General features: G+C 40.1%; 1 protein-coding gene across 3 annotated transcripts in view; it reads right to left on the reverse strand.

Moving 5' to 3' along the window:
* The window catches only part of dapk2b (death-associated protein kinase 2b), a 29,137-nt gene that overhangs the window by 59 nt on the left and 1,434 nt on the right, over nt 1–27,644 (reverse strand). For 2 of the 3 annotated variants that reach the window (XM_087797062.1, XM_087797061.1), the window contains exons 3-10: nt 13,794–14,015; nt 11,001–11,139; nt 8,279–8,408; nt 8,159–8,207; nt 8,060–8,086; nt 7,849–8,001; nt 5,852–5,897; nt 3,231–5,460 (exon numbers count right to left, since the gene is read on the reverse strand). In XM_087797062.1, the coding sequence (XP_087653188.1) occupies nt 4,858–5,460; nt 5,852–5,897; nt 7,849–8,001; nt 8,060–8,086; nt 8,159–8,207; nt 8,279–8,408; nt 11,001–11,139; nt 13,794–14,015 (1,369 nt within the window). In that variant the 3' untranslated portion in view covers nt 3,231–4,857. The other variant, XM_087797063.1, reaches the window with a different exon arrangement.

Here is a 27,644-nt window from a genome sequence, read left to right on the forward strand (position 1 = left end):
AAATATGTTCAAGTTTAGAACAAAAATAAATGTTTCTCTCAGAATTCGATTCTGTTCGACTGTTGAAGTTAAACTTCCACAGAAGTGTCGACATAAGACCTTTAAGATTCGATGTACAAACAAACAAACAAACAAACAAACATTATTTACACTCGTTCTATTTACAAACAGCTGTTGCCGCCACAGAAGGACACGAGTGATGAAGTGACTCTGGACTTCTGCAGAAGTTCAGAGCAGAGGAAGTGTCTCCTCCGAGCCTCACACGGTTCGTGTCGACAGTCGTGGTTCGTGTCGACAAACTTTGACAAACAGTTCTGTTCGCCGTGATCCTGATCGACAGCTTCAGCAGCTGCGTTTGTGTAAAGTCTCCGTTTGGCCGTCGCTCTCAGGAAGTGCTGCTTCTCTTCCTGCTCCTCGGACGCTTCTTCAAGACGTCGTCCTCATGGTCGCTCTCGCAGTCTCTCTGCAGGACAAGAGAAGCAGCTGAGACAACATGACCATGTCGTATCTGAGGCCCTCATGAAGACCCTCGTGAAGACCCTCGTGAAGACCCTCATGAAGACCCTCGTGAAGACCCTCGTGAAGACCCTCGTGAAGACCCTCATGAAGACCCTCATGAAGAACCTCGTGAAGACCCTCGTGAAGACCCTCATGAAGAACCTCGTGAAGACCCTCATGAAGACCCTCATGATGAAGACCCTCATGAAGACCCTCATGAAGACCCTCGTGAAGACCCTCGTGAAGACCCTCATGAAGACCCTCAATGAAGACCCTCATGAAGACCCTCAATGAAGACCCTCATGAAGACCCTCATGAAGACCCTCAATGAAGACCCTCGTGAAGACCCTCATGAAGACCCTCAATGAAGACCCTCGTGAAGACCCTCATGAAGACCCTCGTGAAGACCCTCATGAAGACCCTCATGAAGACCCTCAATGAAGACCCTCATGAAGACCCTCAATGAAGACCCTCATGAAGACCCTCATGAAGACCCTCGTGAAGACCCTCATGAAGACCCTCATGAAGACCCTCATCATGAAGACCCTCATGAAGACCCTCATGATGAAGACCCTCATGAAGACCCTCATGAAGACCCTCATGAAGACCCTCATCATGAAGACCCTCCTGAAGACCCTCATCATGAAGACCCTCATGAAGACCCTCATGAAGACCCTAGTGAAGACCCTCATGAAGACCCTCATCATGAAGACCCTCATGAAGACCCTAGTGAAGACCCTCGTGAAGACCCTCAATGAAGACCCTCATGAAGACCCTAGTGAAGACCCTCGTGAAGGCCCTCAATAAAGACCCTCGTGAAGACACTCATGAAGACCCTCAATGAAGACCCTCGTGAAGACCCTCATGAAGGCCCTCATGATGAAGACCCTCATGAAGACCCTCATGAAGACCCTCAATGAACACCCTCATGAAGACCCTAGTGAAGACCCTCGTGAAGACCCTCATGAAGACCCTAGTGAAGACCCTAGTGAAGACCCTCGTGAAGACCCTCATGAAGACCCTCAATGAAGACCCTAGTGAAGACCCTCATGAAGACCCTCAATGAAGACCCTAGTGAAGACCCTCGTGAAGACCCTCGTGAAGACCCTCATGAAGACCCTCATGAAGACCCTAGTGAAGACCCTCGTGAAGACCCTCATGAAGACCCTCAATGAAGACCCTCGTGAAGACCCTCATGAAGACCCTCATGAAGACCCTTGTGAAGACCCTCATGAAGACCCTCGTGAAGACCCTCATGAAGACCCTTGTGAAGACCCTCGTGAAGACCCTCATGAAGACCCTAGTGAAGACTCTCGTGAAGACCCTCATGAAGACCCTCATGAAGACCCTCATGAAGACCCTAGTGAAGACCCTCATGAAGACCCTCATGAAGACCCTCATGAAGACCCTCATGAAGACCCTCATGAAGAGCCTCAATGAAGAGCCTCATGAAGATCCTAGTGAAGACCCTCATGAAGACCCTCATGAAGACCCTAGTGAAGACCCTCATGAAGACCCTCATGAAGACCCTCATGAAGACCAGCATCGAGAGTCACATCAATCTAGTCGTAAACCACTGAAGCCTCTGGATTATTATCAGTTTATTCAACTGAAGACACAAAGTACTACATGGATAAAAAATATACTTTAATTTTCCAGAATTTATTGTTGTTAGTGATTAAAGAAGTTGTTTTTTCATCTTAAAAATGCTTTTCTTGCTGAAAGCAACAATAAAAAACAAGACTAAATGAATATATTATTTATCTTCTATTTATTTATTATTATTATTCTCGAAACTGCTGTCTGTCCAAGCAACCCGGGGCGAGAGGCAGGGGACACTCGGACGACAAACTGGAGACAGCGGTCGAGCCACAGTCTAGAGTCAATGAATCAATATCTGTGCAAGGTTTGTGGGAGGAAATCAGAGTGTCAGAGAGGAAGTACACACTCAGGTTTGGCTCCAGTGGAGGTGAATAGAGACAAAGGGACACGTGATGAGTCACCGCTAGAGGGCGCTGTGAGACTTTACACACACACACTAACTCACACATGAAGACAAAGACTTTTAGTTGTGAACTATAAGAGTTAACGAACAAAATATACAAGTTTTTTTTGAATGTAAAGGAAAATAAGTCATTTAAAATACAATCTAAATAGTTGTACTTGCTTTTATTAAAGCTTCTATTTAATTGTGTTGCTGCGTTGATAACGTTTTGAAAAGCAACAGGTTCTTGTGTCAAAGTGTGTTAGCAATTGTGCGACTAAACTACACAATGACACACATGATGAAAAGCCTCTGAAACGTACCGTGTTTCAATCATTAGTCTTTAGTTTTAACACATTTTTACTCGCAGACCTGAGACACATTTTTCAAACGTTACTTCAGGATCGATTGTCGGATGAAACAAGAAACAACACAACATCTACACAAAAGGTTGAGATCTTACCCCGTTCGTCTCGGGCACCTTGTGGCCCTTCTTCATGATCCGGGTCAGGTGGTTGCAGAGAGACACGATCCTGAAGGAGAGCTGAAGAACACCAGGGTCAGAGATGTTCCTCATTGAGATGATGCTCGACGTTAAGGTAAGGTAAGGTAAGGTAAGGTAAGGTAAGGTAAGGTAAGGTACAACTTTACCTTCCACCGGCGGCGAGCATATTGTCTCCGGAAGTTCTCCAGGTTGACCACGGAGAGCCTCTTGACCAGCGCCTGGCGAGGGTTGGACGGCTGAGGAGATCAGACCAGAGCAGGTCAAACATGGATGAAGATCAGGAACCAGTCGGTGAAGATGTAACAAAAGTCCTGCTTATTTATGATCTTCATTTATTTTGTGTTCAAAACATTCAACAGTTTCATTTCAATCAAGAATCTGGAGAGAAAGTTGACATCAAAGAAAAATAAAAACACAATCGATCAATAAAAAACTCTTGTTGACAAATGATCCCCAACTAAAAAAATAAAATAAAGTGGAATGACAAAATAAATAAATCACAAACTCACTCCAGTCGTTAAAAACTAACAAAAACAGAAAATACATTCTTCATTTTTTAATAACAAACTGTGCAACAACTAGTTGAATTAAGGTTTGAAGTGCTAAGAATATATGTTATTTAAAAAATATTAATTCATAACTTCTTTTAGCAGCAGTTACACACACTAGTTAGTTTAACTAGCAGCACGACATTAAACATACACACTCTGGCCTGGTTTAGCACAAGTTGCTAAGTCAGACTTTTTGACAGAAATAAGGGACCTAGAGGTCATGAACCTAAACATAAAGTTGAACTTTTTTTGTTGCCTCTTTTTGTTTCGCTGGTTTACACAGAAAACAACTTTTTTTTCCCCATTAATGCAGTTAAATTGCAACATTTAGCTTTAGTTTAATTTAGCATTAAAGTTTCAAGGTTACGTCAGTAAAACCTTGAATGAAAATAATGTTTTGTTGTGTAAACAACAAACGACATGATAGACAGACACCACTAAATTAAATATATTACTACACTTAATATATACAAGGTGTCCAGCAAGTCTTGAATATTTTAGTTGAATCACATGTACAATGATAAATAGATAATAATATGAGACTTGTATATAAACACACATCATGTTTGCGGCAGTGGGTCAGAGACAGCGCTTGCATTCATTTCCATAGTTGCTAAAAAAATTGAGATACTTTTTTTTTTAAAGTAACTTAATAGAATAGAAAATGGAAAAAACTTGTTTTAGAAACAAATATATGTGTGGACTTAAGCAGGGGTTTCCTCTTGTTGTACCACTCCAGCAGGGGGAGCCAAAACAAAGATGTTTCATTTTCTTATTGTTGCTTTAACATGACAGATTCCTACGGTGAGTGATTTGGTCTCTAACTAGTGCTTCAATGTAACACTGGGAACAGGAAGTAATGATTTTGAATCTACAGGAAATGAATAGCTTAAAGTGTCAGGAAGAAGAATTTCTAGTCTGCAGGTGGTCCTGGTCTATCCAGACTCTGTGAGGGGTGTGGTCTCTCTGCAGGTGGTCCTGGTCTATCCAGACTCTGTAAGGGGTGTGGTCTCTCTGCAGGTGGTCCTGGTCTATCCAGACTCTGTGAGGGGTGTGGTCTCTCTGCAGGTGGTCCTGGTCTATCCAGACTCTGTGAGGGGTGTGGTCTCTCTGCAGGTGGTCCTGGTCTATCCAGACTCGGTGAGGGGTGTGGTCTCTCTGCAGGTGGTCCTGGTCTATCCAGACTCGGTGAGGGGTGTGGTCTCTCTGCAGGTGGTCCTGGTCTATCCAGACTCTGTGAGGGGTGTGGTCTCTCTGCAGGTGGTCCTGGTCTATCCAGACTCTGTGAGGGGTGTGGTCTCTCTGCAGGTGGTCCTGGTCTATCCAGACTCTGTGAGGGGTGTGGTCTCTCTGCAGGTCTGTTGCAGCAGCTCCTTCAGCGCCTGCTTCACTCCCGAGGTCAGACCATTGCCGAGAGCGCCGGCTCCTCCAGGATTAAACGAGCTCATCACTTCCTGCAGCCACTGCAGCTCAGAGTTCAGCTCCCGCCTCAGCCCGTCCAGCTGGACCTGCCTGGTCTGGTACTTGCTGCTGATGCTCTGCAGACAGACGTCCACACTCCTCATGTCTTCCTGCAGCAGCTTCCTGGACGACTCCACTTTGCGGAACTCGTAGTGAACCTGTGACAGCTGCTTCCTGGCGCTCTCGCTCTCCTCCTTGTACCAGGACTCCTTCTCGTTGTAGACGGAGATCAGGGCCTCGATGTCCCCCTGCAGGACGTGGTGGGCCTCGGCCACCACCGACAGCCCCGACTCCATCGCGCCGATGTCCTCCACCACGCGTGCGAAGCGCTCGAAGTTGACGTAGGTATTGTTGGGGGTCATGCTGGAGTGAGACTGAATAGTGTACTCCTTGAGACGCTTGGTCTTCAGCTGCTCGCCGCTCGTCTCCGCGGACGCCTGGTCGTCGGCGTAGGTGCGGGACTTGAGACAGAAGGATGGGGGGAGGACACTGAGTGAGCTTTCTGTTGTTGGAATCTTGAAAACACACGTGAGGGGGTGACGCGTCCGGGCAATGACTGCAGGGTTAGTGAGTGACCCTATGAAGCCAAGGCAGGTGAACGCGCCACAGCAACAATGGACATTCCTGCTGCGTGGGTTATGTTTCCTGGTTCATGCTGCATCAAAACAGGATGAGGACTCGACACAAAAACACATGCATCATTCAGAAGAAGCTTTCTTTGGATGACCGACACGAGCCTCTTGAGTGGGTCGTCTCGTGAGTCAACGTCCATCCTGAAATCTCTACTGTATCCCTACTGAGGCTGCATGCTCTCAAACCATCAACACATACACAAATGACTCAAGTCAGTACCTTTATCCAGGGATGGTTGAGGGCGTCTTGAATGGTCAGGCGCTTCCTAGAGAACGAGAAATGTAAAAACATTTGAGATTTGAATCAAACGAAGATCAAGGATGAGGTTGTGTGTCTTGAACATAGCAAACGATCAAAGTTTCCAGACGCTGTAGAAATACTTTCTGGCATGAATCGCTCAGAAATAGTGTTGGGAATACTGGTCACGTACTACACTCCGTGTCAGATTTAGTCAGTGGTTACAACTGATGATGACTTGAATATGTTTGGAGTCCTTCAGACCGTTGTTTGGTCTCGAGAACATGGGTTTGTGGTCTTGGATGTGTTTCCCAAATCGTTTACAACCAAGTAGTGTAGTTCTCATTGTGCACTACATTTTTGCATGTCTGTCTTTGTCTGCCCTGCAACAGACTGGACGGTCCAGGGTGTCCCCTGCCTCTCACCCTATGAAACTGGGATAGACTCCCGTCTCCCCGCGACCACGGGATAAAGCGGTAGAAAATTAATGAATGAATGTTTCCTGAATCCTTGAATTTTGTTGATCTCCATCTGTGCTATAGGTTCAACAACAATGACCTACAGACAAGTCAGTGAAGACAATTGGAAAAAAGGACAAAGAGTAAACAAACAAGGCAAAAAGGTCATCAAATATAATGTCAATGCTCTTAGAACAAGTCACTTTAGGAATAATAACTAAGAGCTGTTATTATGTCCTGGAGATCGAGCCTATTATCCAAAGTTACTGTAAATGTGGCATCGCAGTCTAGTGTCAGCTTTGTTGAATATAATCTCATTCGATGTCCTGAATATGAATTCCTTCCTGCCTGGTACCAAAATAAGACCTTCCCCTATGAGACACTGTTGCAAAGATACTCGTGTAAAGCTGTCGCAGCAGACGGACGACTGTCGTGGTTCTGGGCCGAGTCCAATCGTGAGTAAGTGTGTAAGTATGAACAGTAAGATCTCTGGAAATAGACCCAGGACCTCAGAGGCCGCTGTGAATAAATACAGAAGAAAGAGTGAGGGATACACAGGTCTTGTGAGGGGTGAGGGGTACACTGGTCTTGTGAGGGGTTCCTGGTCTTGTGAGCGGTACACAGGTCTTGTGAGGGGTGAGGGGTACACGGGTCTTGTGAGGGGTTCCTGGTCTTGTGAGCGGTACACAGGTCTTGTTAGGGGTACACAGGTCTTGTGAGGAGTTCCTGGTCTTGTGAGGGGTACACAGGTCTTGTTAGGGGTACACAGGTCTTGTGAGGAGTTCCTGGTCTTGTGAGGGGTACACAGGTCTTGTGAGGGGTGAGGGGTACACAGGTCTTGTGAGGGGTCCCTGGTCTTGTGAGGGGTACACAGGTCTTGTTAGGGGTACACAGGTCTTGTGAGGAGTTCCTGGTCTTGTGAGGGGTACACAGGTCTTGTGAGGGGTGAGGGGTACACAGGTCTTGTGAGGGGTCCCTGGTCTTGTGAGGGGTACACAGGTCTTGTGAGGGGTAAGGGGTACAGGGATCTTGTGAGGGGTCCCTGGTCTTGTGAGGGGTACACAGTTCTTGTGAAGGGTCCCCGGTCTTGTTAGGGGTAAACAGGTCTTGTGAGGGGTAAGGGGTACAGGGATCTTGTAAGGGGTCCCTGGTCTTGTGAGGGGTACACAGGTCTTGTGAGGGGTGAGGGGTACACGGGTCTTGTGAGGGGTTCACAGATCTTGTGAAGGGTCCCCGGTCTTGTAAGGGGTACACAGGTCTTGTGGGAGGTAAGGGGTACACAGATCTTGTGAGGGGTCCCTGGTCTTGTGAGGGGTACACAGGTCTTGTGAGGGGTACACACAGCTTGTCGGAACGTTGAACGTTATATGAATCTCTGCTCTGGTAAATATATGAGGTCAGGTATATTTACGAAGGGGTCACGACCATCGTGGGCTATGATTGTTGTGTAGGGAACGAGAGAAAGAAGTGAAGAAATGAAAGAGACGGAGAAGATAAAGCACAAAACATCAGCATCATCACCTGGTGTTCTTCTCCAGGAGCTGCCTGATGAAGCTCTTCGCTAACTCGCTGGTGTTGCTGAAGAACTCCTCGTCAAAGTCGTAGTTCATGGCGGAGATGTTTCCCAGCGTCTCCTGCTTGGAGTCTCCAAGGAAAGGCGACGCACCACTGAGACTGAAACCACATCATGAGTGGCCGGTGCTGACCGACTCGTATCTAGTCACGGACTCACAGAATATACGTGATGACTCCGATGCTCCTGCGAACAACATCACCAGGTTAATGCTGAATATATTCTTCAAAGTGAATGAAGATCATTCAAATCTCTCACCACATGTCGGCCTCCAGTCCCAGCTGCTCATAGTTCACTATCTCTGGAGCTGGAAATAGACGCGAGCGCATCATCAACCTCTTCAGAGAACGTGCCGCGCATTAGCCACGAGTGACTCACCGACAAACTCCGGCGTTCCAAAGATGTTTTTAAACTCGGCTCCGTCCTCTATTTTGTGTGAAAGTCCGAAGTCGATGATCTTGATGCGAGGCAGTGAAGCGTTCCTGTCCAGAAGCATGATGTTCTCAGGCTGGAAGACAAGAGGCAGGAGATGACAATCCATGAGTCGTGGCTGTTAGCTAGCTTACTAACCTTATGTTAGCTAGCTTACTAACCTTATGTTAGCTAGCTTACTAACTGTATGTTAGCTAGCTTACTAACCTTATGTTAGCTAGCTTACTAACCTTATGTTAGCTAGCTTACTAACCTTATGTTAGCTAGCTTACTAACCTTATGTTAGCTAGCTTACTAACCTTATGTTAGCTAGCTTACTAACTGTATGTTAGCTAGCTAACTAACCGTATGTTAGCTAGCTTACTAACCGTATGTTGGCTAGTTTACTAACCGTATGTTAGCTAGCTTACTAACCGTATGTTGGCTAGTTTACTAACCGTATGTTAGCTAGATTACTAACCGTATGTTAGCTAGCTTACTAACCGTATGTTAGCTAGTTTACTAACCGTATGTTAGCTAGTTTACTAACCGTATGTTAGCTAGCTTACTAACCATATGTTAGCTAGCTTACTAACCGTATGTTAGCTAGCATACTAACTGTATGTTAGCTAGTTTACTAACCGTACGTTAGCTAGCTTACTAACCGTACGTTAGCTAGCTTACTAACCGTACGTTAGCTAGCTTACTAATCGCCACAAACTTCTGTTTTTACCAAAAACTGGAAGACAAGAGGCAGGAGATGACAATCCATGAGTCGTGGCTGTTAGCTAGCTTACTAACCTTATGTTAGCTAGCTTACTAACCTTATGTTAGCTAGCTTACTAACTGTATGTTAGCTAGCTTACTAACCTTATGTTAGCTAGCTTACTAACCTTATGTTAGCTAGCTTACTAACCTTATGTTAGCTAGCTTACTAACCTTATGTTAGCTAGCTTACTAACCTTATGTTAGCTAGCTTACTAACTGTATGTTAGCTAGCTAACTAACCGTATGTTAGCTAGCTTACTAACCGTATGTTGGCTAGTTTACTAACCGTATGTTAGCTAGCTTACTAACCGTATGTTGGCTAGTTTACTAACCGTATGTTAGCTAGTTTACTAACCGTATGTTAGCTAGCTTACTAACCGTATGTTAGCTAGTTTACTAACCGTATGTTAGCTAGTTTACTAACCGTATGTTAGCTAGCTTACTAACCATATGTTAGCTAGCTTACTAACCGTATGTTAGCTAGCATACTAACTGTATGTTAGCTAGTTTACTAACCGTACGTTAGCTAGCTTACTAACCGTACGTTAGCTAGCTTACTAACCGTACGTTAGCTAGCTTACTAATCGCCACAAACTTCTGTTTTTACCAAAGACTGTAACTTTATGGGCAAGACTCACATTTGTCCTGTTGGATTAAAATAATTATATACGTATACGCCATACTTAAATGAATGCTAAAAGATAATCCAAATATAAAGTATAAATTACTCTCTTGATCTAAGAGCTTAAACGTTTGACTACACATTCACATCAACATCCACTCAGACTGATTCACTGGTTCGAGGCAAGCTTGGATCAGGATTAGATACGACACCAGTTATTTAAAACATCTGTTTATCTGCAAATCACACCTTAAATCGTAGATCAAAGAACGAAGCAAGACACACCCGGGAAAGGGGGGCTAAAATACGGAAGAGAAGATAACCCCCGCCCGAGAACATTTGAATGATTAGATTACAAGAAGACGAATCAGGATGTCTCTCTGCGGGGGATCGGGACACAGGGAACTTAAAAGAACCATTTGGCCTGAAAGAGACGACCCCCTGGACGGGAAATTTGCCTTAAATATAGCGATGTTTCTACAGATCGGGACCTTTTCTCCAGAGACTATTGACCTGTACAGTCGCCTGGAGAAAGTGTGTCCGATCGATCGTAATTGAAAGCTTGTATTTTGTTTGACTTGAAGCGGAAAATAGACGACCCGTGACACACTCTACAGCTTTGCTAGCGTTACATGTAACAACCGATTTTTATGAAACGATGCTGCTGCACTTGAACGCCAAAGTCACAGCCTTTTAAAGTAATATTTGTGCAAATGTACTGAAATGACGGAGCAAAGTGGTGCCTTTTAGTTTCACGTGGATCCAGAGAAGTTTTGTCATTCACTTCAGAACCAGCAGAAAACAGAAAATTGTCAGACGAAACCAAAAACACAAAAGTTAAGAATAAATATTAAGTGACTTCTTCCTGTTTTAATGAGGTAAAGGCAACATTCTTGATTGAACTTGTTTATTCATTCTTAAGTTATAAAGTGATAGAGTTGTGGAAGAATGCAACATATGCTTTTCTATCTGAGCTAATGGCTTCATTACAAAGTATTTGTTGTTCAGTGAAAATAACAGGATCTCACATCTGTCCGTGAGCAGATGTTATTCACAGAATGATACTGTATGTCTCTGGTGAAGGTTGTCACTGGGACCTCTTGTTATCGCTTCACAGGAGGCTAAACCCAGAGCGCGGCGTGGGCGAGCGAGTCCTCACAAAGTGGTGAGATAACCTGTTGGTGTGAGAGCGAGTGTGAAGAGAGGGAGGACGAGTGACTCACCGAGACACATCTCTAAATATAGACCTTCGTTCTCGTACATTCAGTCCTGCTCAGATGTTGGGCCTCAGACGCGTACCTTCAGGTCGAAGTGTGCGATGTTCTTCTGGTGCAGATACTCCACTCCGTCCAGGATCTGCTTGATGAACTGCGTGGCCTCCTCCTCGCTCAGCGACTCCTTCTGGGCCAGGAAGTCGAACAGCTCTCCTCCGGAGACCCTGAACGCATCACAGTGTCTGCTCTGAAAAGGGTCTTCAGTCACCAGCTCATTAGCACAATGTTCTTTGACATTTAGGGAAACCGGGGTCAGTGGTGCAGACGACAGGCGAGGCCTTCGCCGCTTTGTTATTATCGACTCTTAATTGGTCATAATTGGAGCCTCTGTGGTCCTGAAAATAGCCGTCGTGAACAGAAAGAACCTGTGTGTGTGTGTGTGTGGGTGTGTGTGTTCAAGTATGTGTGTTGTGTTGTTGTTGTGTTGTGTGACAGTTGAACATGTTAGCATGAGAAGCTAAACACATAACTTTATTACTTATTTAAATGAAATAAACATGTTTATTAATATGTGTGTGTGTGTTATTGTGTTGTTGTGTTGTTGTGTGACAGTTGAACATGTTAGCATGAGAAGCTAAACACACAACTTTATTACGTCTTTAAATGAAATAAACATGTTTATTAATGTGTGTGTGTGTGTTGTTGTGTTGTTGTGTGACAGTTGAACATGTTAGCATGAGAAGCTAAACACACAACTTTATTACGTCTTTAAATGAAATAAACATGTTTATTAATGTGTGTGTGTGTGTGTTGTTGTGTTGTTGTGTGACAGTTGAACATGTTAGCATGAGAAGCTAAACACAACTTTATTACTTATTTAAATGAAATAAACATGTTTATTTATGTGTGTGTGTGTGTTCAAGCGTGTGTGTTGTGTTGTTGTTGTGTTGTGTGACAGTTGAACATGTTAGCATGAGAAGCTAAACACACAACTTTATTACTTATTTAAATTAAATAAACATGTCTATTAATGTGTGTGTGTGTGTGTTGTTGTGTTGTTGTGTGACAGTTGAACATGTTAGCATGAGAAGCTAAACACAACTTTATTACGTCTTTAAATGAAATAAACATGTTTATTAATGTGTGTGTGTGTGTGTTGTTGTGTTGTTGTGTGACAGTTGAACATGTTAGCATGAGAAGCTAAACACAACTTTATTACTTATTTAAATGAAATAAACATGTTTATTTATGTGTTTGTGTGTTCAAGCGTGTGTGTTGTGTTGTTGTGTTGTGTGACAGTTGAACATGTTAGCATGAGAAGCTAAACACACAACTTTATTACTTATTTAAATGAAATAAACATGTTTATTAATGTGTGTGTGTGTGTGTTGTTGTGTTGTTGTGTGACAGTTGAACATGTTAGCATGAGAAGCTTAACACACAACTTTATTACTTATCTAAATTAAATAAACATGTTTATTAATGTGTGTGTGTGTGTTGTTGTGTTGTTGTGTGACAGTTGAACATGTTAGCATGAGAAGCTAAACACAACTTTATTACTTATTTAAATTAAATAAACATGTTTATTAATGTGTGTGTGTGTGTGTGTTGTTGTGTTGTTGTGTGACAGTTGAACATGTTAGCATGAGAAGCTAAACACACAACTTTATTACTTATTTAAATAAAATAAACACGTTTATCAATGTGTGTGTGTGTGTTGTGTTGTTGTTGTGTTGTGTGACAGTTGAACATGTTAGCATGAGAAGCTAAACACATAACTTTATTACTTATTTAAATGAAATAAACACGTTTATTAATGTGTGTGTGTGTGTTGTTGTGTGACAGTTGAGCATGTTAGCATGAGAAGCTAAACACACAACTTTATTACGTCTTTAAATGAAATAAACATGTTTATTAATGTGTGTGTGTGTGTTGTTGTGTTGTTGTGTGACAGTTGAACATGTTAGCATGAGAAGCTAAACACACAACTTTATTATGTCTTTAAATGAAATAAACATGTTTATTAATGTGTGTGTGTGTGTGTTGTTGTGTTGTTGTGTGACAGTTGAACATGTTAGCATGAGAAGCTAAACACAACTTTATTACTTATTTAAATGAAATAAACATGTTTATTAATGTGTGTGTGTGTGTTGTTGTGTTGTTGTGTGACAGTTGAACATGTTAGCATGAGAAGCTAAACACATAACTTTATTACTTATTTAAATGAAATAAACATGTTTATTAATGTGCGTGTGTGTGTTGTTGTGTTGTTGTGTGACAGTTGAACATGTTAGCATGAGAAGCTAAACACAACTTTATTACTTATTTAAATGAAATAAACGTGTTTATTTATGTGTGTGTGTGTGTTCAAGCGTGTGTTTTGTGTTGTTGTTGTGTTGTGTGACAGTTGAACATGTTAGCATGAGAAGCTAAACACACAAATTTATTACTTATTTAGATTAAATAAACATGTTTATTAATGTGTGTGTGTGTGTGTTGTTGTGTGACAGTTGAACATGTTAGCATGAGAAGCTAAACACAACTTTATTACTTATTCAAATGAAATAAACACGTTTATCAATGTGTGTGTGTTGTGTTGTTGTGTTGTGTGACAGTTGGACATGTTAGCATGAGAAGCTAAACACAACTTTATTACTTATTTAAATGAAATAAACATGTTTATCAATGTGTGTGTGTTGTGTTGTTGTTGTGTTGTGTGACAGTTGAACATGTTAGCATGAGAAGCTAAACACAACTTTATTATGTCTTTAAATGAAATAAACATGTTTATTTATGCGTGTGTGTGTGTGCGTGCGTGTGTGTGTGTGTGTGTGTGTGTGTGTGTGTGTGACCTCCGTGGACAGCTGTTGTGACTCACAGTTCCAGGATCAGCACCACGTCGGTGCGGTTCTCGTACACGTCGTGAAGAGCGACCACGTTGGGGTGAAGCAGCAGCTGCAGGACCTCCACCTCCCTCACGATCTCCTCCCTCCTGACGCCCCGTCGACTCGCTCGACTCTGGCGCTTCTTGATGAACTTGGCGGCGTAATCCAGACCTGAGATCTTCTCCGTGCATCGCTTCACGATAGCAAACTGACCGCTGCGGACACACAGGTGTGGAGAGAACTGAGCTCAGGTGTTTGTTTTGGCTACAGTTGACAATGTAGTCGAGGAAAATATTAAAAAAGAGTTCGATTGAGTAGATATAGTTGTGTAAATATTACTATAAGTTGAAGAAGTAATAGTACTAGATGAAGCCAGACTAGAAGACATTATATACAAAGAAGAAGTAGAAATAATATCAGTATCACGAGTGAAACTGTTATAGCAGGAGATTAGCAAAAGTAGCTTTCAGAGTTGAATGTTAGCATTGTTAGCAATGCACAGGTAGTGTTAGCAGAATTAGTTGTTACCACATCAATGAATTAAAAAAAAAAAGGGATACTATTATCAGTAAATGATTGCAGTACTAATACTGATAAAAGTAGAGGTGGTGGTAGAAGTAGAAAGACCAGATTTGCAAAAGTGGTCACATGAAGGTGCAACAGCCATAGCTAGCATTTGAAAAAATATCTACACAACGCTGTATCACAATGTTTTTTTTACAACACCGAATGGATATTTAACAGCATTGTATCAAACAAACAAACAATTATTACAATACATTTATAAGTAATTAATTTTTTTTAATCGTTTTTTGGTTTTCAAAAATATGATATTTTTCATCATCTTATTGACGTTTTGTATTTCAATCAAGTGTTTATATATACATTATAATAAACACGCAGAGGTTTTGTTATTGCGATCTAACTTCTGGGCGCAAGATGGCCGCAGTCATGCTGCATCTAGAGAAACTATGGAATCTTGCAAGATCCTGGCGATGACTGAGGACGAGAGGATACAGTGGACTCCAACTGCTTTAAAAACTGATGATTGGAACATTTTTGTTTCAAAACTAATGAAAGAAGTTTTTGACTTTGTCAAAATTATTAGGTTATGTCAATTATAAAACACCAAAATCAAGGACAATACTACAAATATATCCTTGTTCCTGCAGTATCGCAAAATACTGTATTGTTGCTCCTGTATTGTGATATTCATCATATCACCAGATTCTTGCAAATACAAACCACTTGTCATAGCATGATATTTGCAGAATTAGTAGCAATAGCAACAGCATCAGTGGTATTAGTAAAAGAAAGTACTAAACATAGCATTAGCAACATAAAAAGAATAAAAAGTAGCAGTGGTAATAGTAGTAGTAGAAGCAGTGGCATTGAAGGCAGAAACTGTTCAAATAATAGCATTAGCAAGATAAAAAGAATAGGCAGAGGTAGTAGCAGTAGCAATACTAACAAGTAGCATTCATTATACCAGTACCAACAGTAGTAAACACAGAAAAAACATCAGATGCAGTATTTTCTGATAAACAAGAAGCAATATTAATTATTCACATTCTGAGTAGAAGTAATAGTTATAGAATAGGAAGTTAGTAGGAAATGCTATTCTTGAAAGAGTAATAATACCATGAGATGTAGTAGAATCAGTAGCATTAGTATTAAAAAGGTGATCATGGTGATGTTACCAGAGACGTAGGGAATAGTAGAAATATAACTAGTTTTAGTTCAGTAGAGGAAACATCTATTAGGACTCGTTGTAGCATCAACTGTTGAATAGAGAAGGTCAGCAGACCCTGGACGTTGATGGACAGATGATAACAGGTGGAAGCAGAAAACATGGTTCGGTTCCTTTCAATCATCACAGGAGGTCGAACCAAAACCTCAGAGAGGAAGCAAAGTGACGGATATGGTTGAAATATGGCTCCAAAGCACTTCCTGCTTCCTGTCAGACGGAGAACAATCTGATGTCCACCCACTCATGAGCTCATGCACATGAGATCATCCACCACCTTCTCTGGGTGGATCCTCCAGCAGGTTTCACCTTCTCAGCTGAACAAATATAGAGGTTCACCAGCGGAGTCTCTGCTCGTCACTCTTCACTTTCAAAATGCCGCAGTCATGTCACGCATCCGACTGATTTAGAAGCGCCACATCTTTTCCAGACTCGTAGTCCAGTTAAATATACGATGGATCTCCATGGCGAGTCACGGGAGAAACTTTCTTGACTCACATCCTGTTGCTGCGTCGACGCCACATTACGGACGCGTGCCTTCAATAACAAGCCTCTCGTATCAAGTCCTCAAGGACGAGCCTGCTGACACTTTTATCTCTGGCAGGACTTGAGAGGACGGGCAGGTATGCAGGGAATTCATTTGGACCAAAACAACAACAGAGTGGACGCACTATTTGTCGCCATGTATCCACCAGGGTGTCGAAGAGACACAACTTAAGTCCTGCTCCTGACTTGGACACAAAGATGGGCCGAAAAAACTTATTTTTCCCGTCGTCATTTACCATCGCTTTATTCTGATGTATACAGAATGTGCTCTTATTATCTTATTATTCACCTGAAATTTATTACTTGTTGCAATCAAATAAAAATAATATAATACATAAAAAAATATCCTTAAAAAAACTACAAGACAGAAAGAAATCGTTTCCTTTTTCACCTCCTTTAAAAATAAACTACATTATAAAAGTGTACTATTAATAACAATTTCTCAAAACAAATAAAATATATAGATTACATGATATCCACTTGTTTTTTTTCTAACTAAAATTCCCAATTAACTGTTGGACTTTAACTAACATTAAACTGTACAAATGATGTACTATTTTAATAGTAACAATTTCTCACAACAAATAAAATATATAGACTAATAACTAAAATTCCCCATTAATGAACCCCATGACATGGGATCTTAAATATGTCTCCATGATATTATGTACCAAACATCCGTCTCATGCATCGTCAACTTACAAAATAGATTATTGGTCATAATGACAATTATTTTTGGTCCCAGTTAGACTCAGAGTCTTAAAATAAAAGTTATCTCACTTTACAGTTTAAGTGAAGTCAGTCGACAGATACTTTACACTCTGGCTAGGGAACGTGTCGGCGCTAACAGAAAGTACGTGTCCTTAACTCTGACCTCCATATAAAAGATCAGAGTGTTTGCAACGTGAAACGGCTGCGTGACATTTGTCCACGACTGGAAAAGCAAATCCTGAGTGTGTCGCCATTTGTTTCATCTACCAGTCGATCACATGACCCGACACCATGTGACCAGTTTTCGAGACATTGAGAGTCAACTGTCAGATTCTGATGCACGTGAAGAACTCTGGAAATCTACTGGCAGACACCATCCTATTTCTGACACCGTTTGTCACTTGTTGAGAACCTGTCGGCTCGTCCACGGGACGAACCTCAGATTCTTCAGTTGCGATAAATGAACAATAATGTAACGACCTTCGTGTCCAGGATCATCAGGATCTGCTACAGGGGGAAGGAACCTGAACAACAACAGGAGAACCCTTGAAATACGACTCTTTATTTTCCAGCCAGAGTTGCTGGACAGATTGTTACTTCCGTCCAGAAGTAACGAGGTACGAGCATCGTCAGGTCCGGCCCGAAATAACCTCTAGATTCTGTGGTCGTCCTGAGACGAGCGGATGAAGACCTCAGACACGCGATGAAGCTCCTTCACAACAACACAGTCTCAGATCCAGCTCATCACCAAACAAGTGCTGGATCACACACAAGCATTTAAAGCACCGTCTGGTGTCGGGTGTCCCCCCCGATGAATCTATAACATTCCTTTAGGAGCATTTATGTGGGACGGTTGATCCGGTTTGTCATTTGGGAGTCACACCCTGTTCCGTGATCACACTTGAACCGACACTGATGTTTATATCGTACCGACCCAGACCCGAGTGCTAAATATTTGACCAATGTTTTGAATACACAAGTAACATGAGCAGGACGTTGTTATTATCAGGATGATTTGTTGTCATGCTAGAAGGTAAACATGGTGACCTGCTGCTACATGACCTCTGGACCGAGTTCCGACTGATTCTTCAACGTCATCTTTGAGTTTTTCCACCATGAAGAATGTTAATCTCAGGGTCAAGGTGACCTGAAGGCCCGAGAACACCTTCACCACTGCATATGTATTTCTGGAAGCCAGGAAGGTGGTTCACCTTAACCTAGGGACAACACAAGGGATACCTCAAACACATTTGTTTTCAGGCTTTCTGGTCATCTTGACCCTGAGATAACACAAGGGCTCAAGACTCACAATCTTGGTCCAAAAACCTTATATTTTCTTATTTGAAGTCGTTTTTTTTTTGTTGCAAAATATATGCAATGTTTCTAAAATGTAGTAGTACTTACACTTAAAACATGCTTCCATTTTTACAGACTGATTTATTTTGGTTAGTTTTCGACAGTATGTGTGACAGGTGTCTCTGCATGACGAGTGAGATAAGCTTGAAGTTTCTGCCTGAAATCTTTGTTTCTTTTTGGGTACTGAACCCATCGATTAAATGTTGCAAATTTGAAAAGCTTTCTGATACAAATTTTCTCAAAAGTATTGGATGCAAGCCTTGTAATTTGTATTCAGACATTTTTTTTTTAATATTTTGGCCTTTTTGACAACCAATAAGTAAGTAAGTAGAGGGATCAATAAAGTTTTATCCATCAATCCATCTATCTATCTAAGGTTATCAGTAAAGATGTTTTTAGACCAGTGTCACAAAGAACATTAACAATCAAAAACAATACACAGTTAAAATAAGTAAGAACCAGAATTTTAAAATGAAAGAAACTGTCAGCCAGTGAAGAGTTTGAAGGAGAAATGTGAGTTCTTCTACTAGAGCAGCCAGTGAAGAGTTTGAAGGAGAAATGTGAGTTCTTCTACTAGAGCAGCCAGTGAAGAGTTTGAAGGAGAAATGTGAGTTCTTCTACTAGAGCGGCCAGTGAAGAGTTTGAAGGAGAAATGTGAGTTCTTCTACTAGAGCAGCCAGTGAAGAGTTTGAAGGAGAAATGTGAGTTCTTCTACTAGAGCAGCCAGTGAAGAGTTTAAAGGAGAAATGTGAGTTCTTCTACTAGAGCAGCCAGTGAAGAGTTTGAAGGAGAAATGTGAGTTCTTCTACTAGAGCAGCCAGTGAAGAGTTTGAAGGAGAAATGTGAGTTCTTCTACTAGAGCGGCCAGTGAAGAGTTTGAAGGAGAAATGTGAGTTCTTCTACTAGAGCAGCCAGTGAAGAGTTTGAAGGAGAAATGTGAGTTCTTCTACTAGAGCGGCTCAGAGTTTAGTATGAACTGCAGGCGAGACAGTAGTTCTTGTTTAGACACTAAATCAACTGTTACAATAGGGTAAACTTTAAGACAGAATTATTAGATTAGCGTCAGGAGTGGGATGGTCACTTTTGTTGCCACTGCAGGTTCGATGTAAACACAGAAGAGAAAAAGACGAGTCAAGTGAACACATAAAGAATCCTGGAGATCATGCTCTTGATGATCTTGAGTTTTGCATCTGAGAATGATCCTTCCCAGGTGCAAAACAAATAGACTCAAGGACTCATTCATTCCTCTGGCTTTTAGATTGTTTGTTAGAGTTTGGGGACAGAAGTAAAAGTATCTTGATGTTCTGTTCTATGTTAGTCTTTTTATCCTTTTTCTTTGTTATTTTTCTTTGATCTATGTTTTTATCTTTAGATTTAGATTGTATCATCTTGTTCTTTCTCTTTATTTCTCTTTTTTCTTGTTCTTATTTTATTTTTTATGAATAATTGCTGTATTGTTGTGTCTAATTGGAAAAAATCAATTTCCCGAAGGAGACCTGCTGAGGATCAATAAAGTTCTACCTAACCTATGAAGTCTAAAAACAATCTGTGACGAGGAGGTTCCACTTCCCTGAGGAGATGGATAGTGAAGTAAAGCAGGATTTAGGTGTCGGGACCAGGGTTCTCAGCAGGATCAAATTAATACAATAATTGAGCTGTAATATTTTGGTTTTTTTTAAAAACTAAGCATTTAAGTGTCAGAAATGAAGTGAATTTGTTAGTTATCTCAGCAGCTTGATCATCAACCGAAGACGGATCACGAAGGACAGTATAGAAGGATATCATGTCCCTCTTTGGACGATTATCGTCTCAACAAAAGGTTTTCAACAGGATCAGATCTCAAGAGAAGATCTCGAGAGAAGATCATGCAGGATGAGGAGGGCGTGGTTCATGTTCGTCACAGCAATAATGTTCGGTTTAAAGAGGGTTTAAAGAAATTCCAGCCTGGAATCTGAACATTTGAACCCTGGGGACTCGGCTGAGGTCGATCCTGACATCGACGCTGATGAACATCCAGACGTTTAATGGAGTCCACATGTCAAAACAAGGAGGAGTCTGGATCTGCTTCTCTTCAAGAACGAGCTCCGTGAAGAGAACATGTGAAGATCACAGAAGTGGAAAAGAGATAAAACGCTGATACGATGGACACGGATCGCGTGACGAGCGTCTTAACTGCTAATCCAGCAAGTGTGGTCCAGAGAAGAGTCTCTCGCAAAGTTTCCACTTCCAACAGCTGATGGTCATTATCCAGCCGAGCCAGGAATGCTGGGACCAGTGGCGCCGACCCAACGTCACAATGAAGACGAGTCTGAACCGGGACAGCGTGGAAGACAAAGACGGATTGATGATCCACCGATCCCTCGTTCTTTAATATCGAGCTCGGAATTGAACGTGGGGCGTGAGAGAGAGAGAGAGAGAGAAAGAGAGAGAGGGAAAGAGAAATAAAGAGAGAGAGAAAGATAGAGAGAGAGAGAGAGAGAGAGAGAAAGAAAGACAAAGAGAGAGAGAGGGAAAGAAAGAGAAAGCGAGAGAGAGAAAGAGAGAGAGAGAGAAAAAGAAAGAGAGAAAGAACGCCAGAGACCTCCCAGAGAACAGTTTGACTGTTCAACAAACTTGATTGACAGCCAAGAGGATCACGCCTGTAGAATATTTGATAACAAACATGATCGTTGTTTGCATCTTCTACACAGCTCTGGCTAAATACCCACAATCCATCAGGATTGAGCTGCTCTCTGAGACACTACGTAAAAAATAATTTAAATTTCACAAGTAATTTGTCAAATTTAACTTAAATACAAACAGGAAGTGATTATTATCTTTAATTACTGAAAGATTATTTTATCCAATCAAGTGTCAAATTGTTACTTTTGAAACTGTTGTCACTGGTAACCCTTGTGTTATCTCAGGGTCAAGATGACCCGAGGGCCTGACAACAAATGTGTCATATTTTAGGGATAAGAGTTCGAGGCTTCCTTCATCACCAGGTGAGAACACCTGACTGTGATACAGAATATAAGATGAGTTCAGTCTCAGGACTTAAGTCAGTCTGGGCTCTGTATTTCAGGGCTATTGAATCTGGGGATAAATTATATATATATATATATATATATATATATATATATTCATATATTACATTAGTCTTTGGTTCTTTCATTAACTCACCAATACGTCGAGCCCAGACTGACTTAAGTCCTGGGACTGAACTCATCGTATATTCTGTATCACACATATATATATATATATATATATATATATATATAAGGATCCACGTTCATAACCTACTTACTCTGATCATGGATCAAAAATAACAAAATGGATCGAAATGATGTTTTCTGAAGCAGACGTTTCAAACTCAATCACTGAAGTATTTTAACAACGTATTTCACGGACCAAACTAAATCTATATTTAAATGTCTGTAACAGGAAGTATCTGATGATGTTTCAAACCACACACTTCTCTCAAATATGTTATAAATACAATGAATACATAATATTTTAAATAGTGCATGAACAAGTCTTATTTCATAAGATGGAGTCTTTAGTGTAGAAAGTGTCCATCGATCCATACTCAGTTTTGTGTGTTTTAGTGACAATTTAGTGTGTATGGAGCACTACATGTGTGTGTGTGTGTGTGTTTTAGTGACAATTTAGTGTGTATGGAGCACTACATGTGTGTGTGTGTGTGTGTGTGTGTTTTAGTGACAATTTAGTGTGTATGGAGCACTACATGTGTGTGTGTGTGTGTGTGTTTTAGTGACAATTTAGTGTGTATGGAGCACTACATGTGTGTGTGTGTGTGTGTGTGTTTTAGTGACAATTTAGTGTGTATGGAGCACTACATGTGTGTGTGTGTGTGTGTGTTTTAGTGACAATTTAGTGTGTATGGAGCACTACGTGTGTGTGTGTGTGTTTTAGTGACAATTTAGTGTGTATGGAGCACTAAGTGTGTGTGTGTGTGTGTGTGTGTGTTTTAGTGACCATTTAGTGTGTATGGAGCACTACGTGTGTGTGTGTGTGTTTTAGTGACCATTTAGTGTGTATGGAGCACTACGTGTGTGTGTGTGTGTGTGTGTGTGTGTGTGTGTGTGTGTGTGTGTGTGTGTGTGTGTTTTAGTGACAATTTAGTGTGTACGACCACCATGAACCATGTTTGTGAGTTTAAAGGTAAAGTAAAGGGTCAGAGAATCAATCCTTCGAGAGAAAGATTCCAAACGTCTCTCCTTCTTAATCTGCATCATCAGATGACGACTCATCGTGCAGGAATACAAACGAATGAACTACCTTCATCATAGTTCATAGTCATAGTTCATAGTTCATAGTCATTGTTCATAGTTAATAAGTCATAGTTCATAGTTCATAGTCTTAGTTCATAGTTTATAGTTCATAGTTCATAGTTCATAGTCTTAGTTCATAGTTCATAGTTAATAAGTCATAGTTCATAGTTCATAGTTCATAGTCTTAGTTCATAGTTTATAGTTCATAGTCTTAGTTCATAGTTCATAGTCATAGTTCATAGTCTTAGTTCAAAGTTTATAGTTCATAGTCTTAGTTCATAGTCATAGTTCATAGTTAATAAGTCATAGTTCATAGTCTTAGTTCATAGTTTATAGTTCATAGTCTTAGTTCATAGTCTTAGTTCATAGTTCATAGTCCATAGTTCATAGTTAATAAGTCATAGTTCATAGTCTTAGTTCATAGTTCATAGTTATAGTTCAGTCAATAGTTCATAGTCATAGTTCATAGTCATAGTTCATAAGTCATAGTCCATAGTTCATAATTAATAAGTCATAGTCATAGTTCATAGTCCATAGTCCATAGTTCATAGTTAATAAGTCATAGTCATAGTTCATAGTTAATAAGTCATAGTCATAGTTCATAGTTTATAAGTCATAGTCATAGTTCATAGTTAATAAGTCATAGTCCATAGTTAATAATTCATAGTCATAGTCCATAGTTAATAAGTCATAGTCCATAGTCCATAGTTAATAATTCATAGTCATAGTCCATAGTTAATAAGTCATAGTCATAGTCCATAGTTAATAAGTCAGTCATAGTTCATAGTTAATAAGTCATAGTCATAGTTCATAGTTAATAAGTCATAGTCATAGTCCATAGTTAATAAGTCAGTCATAGTTCATAGTTAATAAGTCATAGTCATAGTTCATAGTTAATAAGTCATAGTCATAGTCCATAGTTAATAAGTCAGTCATAGTTCATAGTTAATAAGTCAGTCATAGTTCATAGTTAATAAGTCATAGTCATAGTTCATAGTTAATAAGTCATAGTCATAGTCCATAGTTAATAAGTCAGTCATAGTTCATAGTTAATAAGTCATAGTCATAGTTCATAGTTAATAAGTCATAGTCATAGTTCATAGTTAATAAGTCATAGTCATAGTCCATAGTTAATAAGTCATAGTCATAGTTCATAGTTAATAAGTCATAGTCGTAGTTCATAGTTATAAGTCATAGTCATAGTTCATAGTTAATAAGTCATAGTCATAGTCCATAGTTAATAAGTCATAGTCATAGTTCATAGTTAATAAGTCATAGTCATAGTTCATAGTTAATAAGTCATAGTCATAGTCCATAGTTAATAATTCATAGTCATAGTTCATAGTTAATAAGTCATAGTCATAGTTCATAGTTAATAAGTCATAGTCATAGTCCATAGTCCTAAGTCATAGTCCATAGTTAATAAGTCATAGTCATAGTTCATAGTTAATAAGTCATAGTCATAGTCCATAGTCCTAAGTCATAGTCCATAGTTAATAAGTCATAGTCATAGTTCATAGTTAATAAGTCATAGTCATAGTCCATAGTCAATAAGTCATAGTCATAGTCCATAGTTAATAAGTCATAGTCATAGTCCATAGTTAATAAGTCATAGTCATAGTCCATAGTCCTAAGTCATAGTCCATAGTTAATAAGTCATAGTCATAGTCCATAGTCAATAAGTCATAGTCATAGTCCATAGTTAATAAGTCCTAGTCATAGTCCATAGTTAATAAGTCATAGTCATAGTCCATAGTTAATAAGTCATAGTCATAGTCCATAGTCCTAAGTCATAGTTAATAAGTCATAGTCATAGTCCATAGTCAATAAGTCATAGTCATAGTTCATAGTTAATAAGTCATAGTCATAGTCCATAGTCCTAAGTCATAGTCCATAGTTAATAAGTCATAGTCATAGTCCATAGTCAATAAGTCATAGTCATAGTCCATAGTTAATAAGTCATAGTCATAGTCCATAGTTAATAAGTCATAGTCATAGTCCATAGTTAATAAGTCATAGTCATAGTTCATAGTTAATAAGTCATAGTTCATAGTTAATAAGTCATAGTCATAGTTCATAGTTAATAAGTCATAGTCATAGTTCATAGTTAATAAGTCATAGTCATAGTCCATAGTTAATAGTTAATAAGTCATAGTCATAGTCCATAGTCCAAAGTCATAGTTCATAGTTAATAAGTCATAGTCATAGTCCATAGTTCATAGTTAATAAGTCATAGTTCATAGTCAATAAGTCATAGTTCATAGTTCAGTCAATAGTTTATAGTTCATAGTTTAAAGTTCATAGTTCATAGTTTAAAGTTCATAGTTCATGTTGGTCTTTCAACACATTCTTCCGTCGACTGTAGGTTGTTTACATCTGTTGTTTCAATCATTTCATCAGAGTTTGACCGACTCGTGAAAACTGTTATTTCACGTTGAATGAATAGAAACGTGTTAGATTTCCTCTTGTAGGACTAATTAATAACTTACTAACTTAATAAAGGTGAGTCTAAACGAATAAGAAAACACAATAATTCTTCTTTCCAATGACGTGTTGGTTAAAAACATGTTAAAAACTCAACTATTTAGACTCTATTGCTGAACTTCAGTAACTGTGTTTCTACAGTTTGTGTATTTTCAGATAAAAGCTGTTACACAACAAGTCAACGAACGCAGGTTCACCAACACGTTCTCACCACCACTGGCTCCACGAGGTCGTCCCTCATCTGACCTCAGGACACCTCGCTATGAAAGGCTGGAGGAGGTTCTGAGCGGAAGGGAAAAGCGGGGCCTCTTCAGCGGAACCAACACAACACACTCGTCATTGTCGACAACCCAGCGAAGGACTTCGATGTCACGAAAACGCAACATCTCGTCATTCGTGACATAATCTCCGGCTCGGAGGCACGTAGGCAGGATGGGAACGTCGGAGGGAAACTCTGGGAACGTCTGGGAGACGACCTGAAGGTCTCTGTGAGCCTCGTCACGAACACATGATGGAACCAGTGTCGTGTCCACAGCACCTGTCTGTCCATCCATAGTAAGTCAGTCATTTTTATTTGTAAAGCGCTTTTCCAGACCAGGGTCACAAAGCGCTTAAACAATCAAACAATATTCAATAAAGTATATACTTTAAAGGTCACATCTTTCTGGGTCAATTGAACCTGTTCAGCTTCTCAGTGTCATCACATCCAAACAACATCTCTAACACACCGTTTACATATTACTTAATTACTGTATTACTATCAATATTACTTAGCTTATTTTTTGGTACATCTTTTTACGTTTACAATACACATTGTTGGTTGTGTGTAATCGCTTTAAAACAATTGATTACATACATTTCATACAGTTCTTTCTCTTTATTTCACTTTGTTCTTGTTCTTATTTTATTTTGATTATTTTTTATGAAAAATTGCTGTATTTGCTGTGGATAATTTGGAAAAAAACAATAAAGTTCTACCTGACCTAACCATCACTGCGGGAGCAAACCTTTCTTGAAGTGTCAGTTTTTCAGTTAAACTGACCAACTGTCGTTAAAATCAGTTTGTCAATAAACATGTCCATCCATCCATCCATCCATCCTTCTATCCATCCATCCATCCATCCATCCATCCATCCATCCATCCATCCATCTCATGATAGCGTTGGTTGGCAGGTAGACTTTGTTCCACTTGCAGCAGCTGAACATGGAAACATCAGCAGCAGCTGTTACTGTGACATTTCCTCCCGCCTGTCAACACCGGGCTTCACCCGTCAGTTGGCGAGACAGGTACAGATGTCAGTGAATGCCCCACAAATACTTAAATCCTGCTGATATGCCAGTCTGTCAGCGAGGAGGCCCGCGATGCGTTCACTGACCCGAGGACTCACTTCGCTCCCGATCGACCCCGAGGTCGAGGAATGAGCCGAAAGATTTAGTCGTAATTAAACTAAAGTCTGAGATCAAGTTGATTATCGTGGTCTTAGTAACACAAGTCGTTTGTTTATCGTTACTTTCAGCTTCAACTCCAGGCGTGTGAGCGACGACAACATCTCGACACCAGCTTCCTCCATGTGTCGGTTCCTCACGACAGTTTGTAACTTCCTTTATTTCGATGGTCGTCGCTTCCTAAACGTTTCTGCTCGTGTGAAGCTCTGAACGAACACGACGCGTTCGCTCGCACACGTTGGACACGAAACACTCCCAGAGCTGATGATGTTCACTGACTCACGACCAACATGAGGCTTCATGTCACACAGGAAGAACGAAGGTGTGAACCAATGAGGTCGTGGTTCTTACTCAACGGTTCACACAGAAGCCTTGATACCTTTTTAATAAATCAAACTCTAACACTGTTAACATTCACATGAAACTCAGCAAACGCTAATAAAGAATGTTATGAAAGAATGTCATGAATGATCATCAGCTGGTTTTAAACACACAAATGTTTAATAATAATTTAAAAAAGTTTAACAAGCGCTTAAAATTATCTTCGTATTGTTTGTTTTTCTTCTTAAAGGCGTAAAAAAAAGGTGAATTTGACTTAAATCCTTTTAGGAACCATTCTGAGAAGATATGACGGTTGATGAGGTTTTAATTATTATTTGTATATTCTGTACATGTTTTACAAAACTATTAAAAATGCACAACATCACACAATAGCTTTAATATTGTATATAATGTTTCCCAAACCTTGTCATTCGTACAAGTTTTGTGCCGTTTTATGCCGTTTTATTAGTACCTGAATACTGTGTACTTTTAATATAATACTTAATATAAAAGTCCATCAAAAGAAAGTGAAAATAAGTGAAAATGATTTCAATTATGAGATTCTAGAGCTGGATAAAGAACATTTACATTATAATCCTTTTTTATTATTATTTTAACTTAAATGTTATTGAAAGACTTGAACTCAAATGTTTATGTTTCTTGTCACGACAGCAACAGAAGTCAAGCGAGTGTTGACCCAACATTGAGGTCGAGTTATTGTGTTAAGCTTGTTATTTACAATAACTCTTACAGAATCATTTTATGACTAAAATATGGTTGTTCACGATCAGTTACGACCAATTGTTTCCTTATAATTCAACAGATTAGCCAAGTAGCATGCTAGTTAGCGGACGTAGCACCTGCTGGTGTATTAATTAAATTCATTATGTAGCAAGATATTTCAACTTTAAACAGCTAAAGCTAAACCTTTCAATGTTGACACAATCAATACGTACGTT

Source organism: Callionymus lyra, chromosome 8 (genome assembly GCF_982586985.1).
Source record: "Callionymus lyra chromosome 8, fCalLyr1.hap1.1, whole genome shotgun sequence".
Lineage (NCBI taxonomy): Eukaryota > Metazoa > Chordata > Actinopteri > Syngnathiformes > Callionymidae > Callionymus > Callionymus lyra.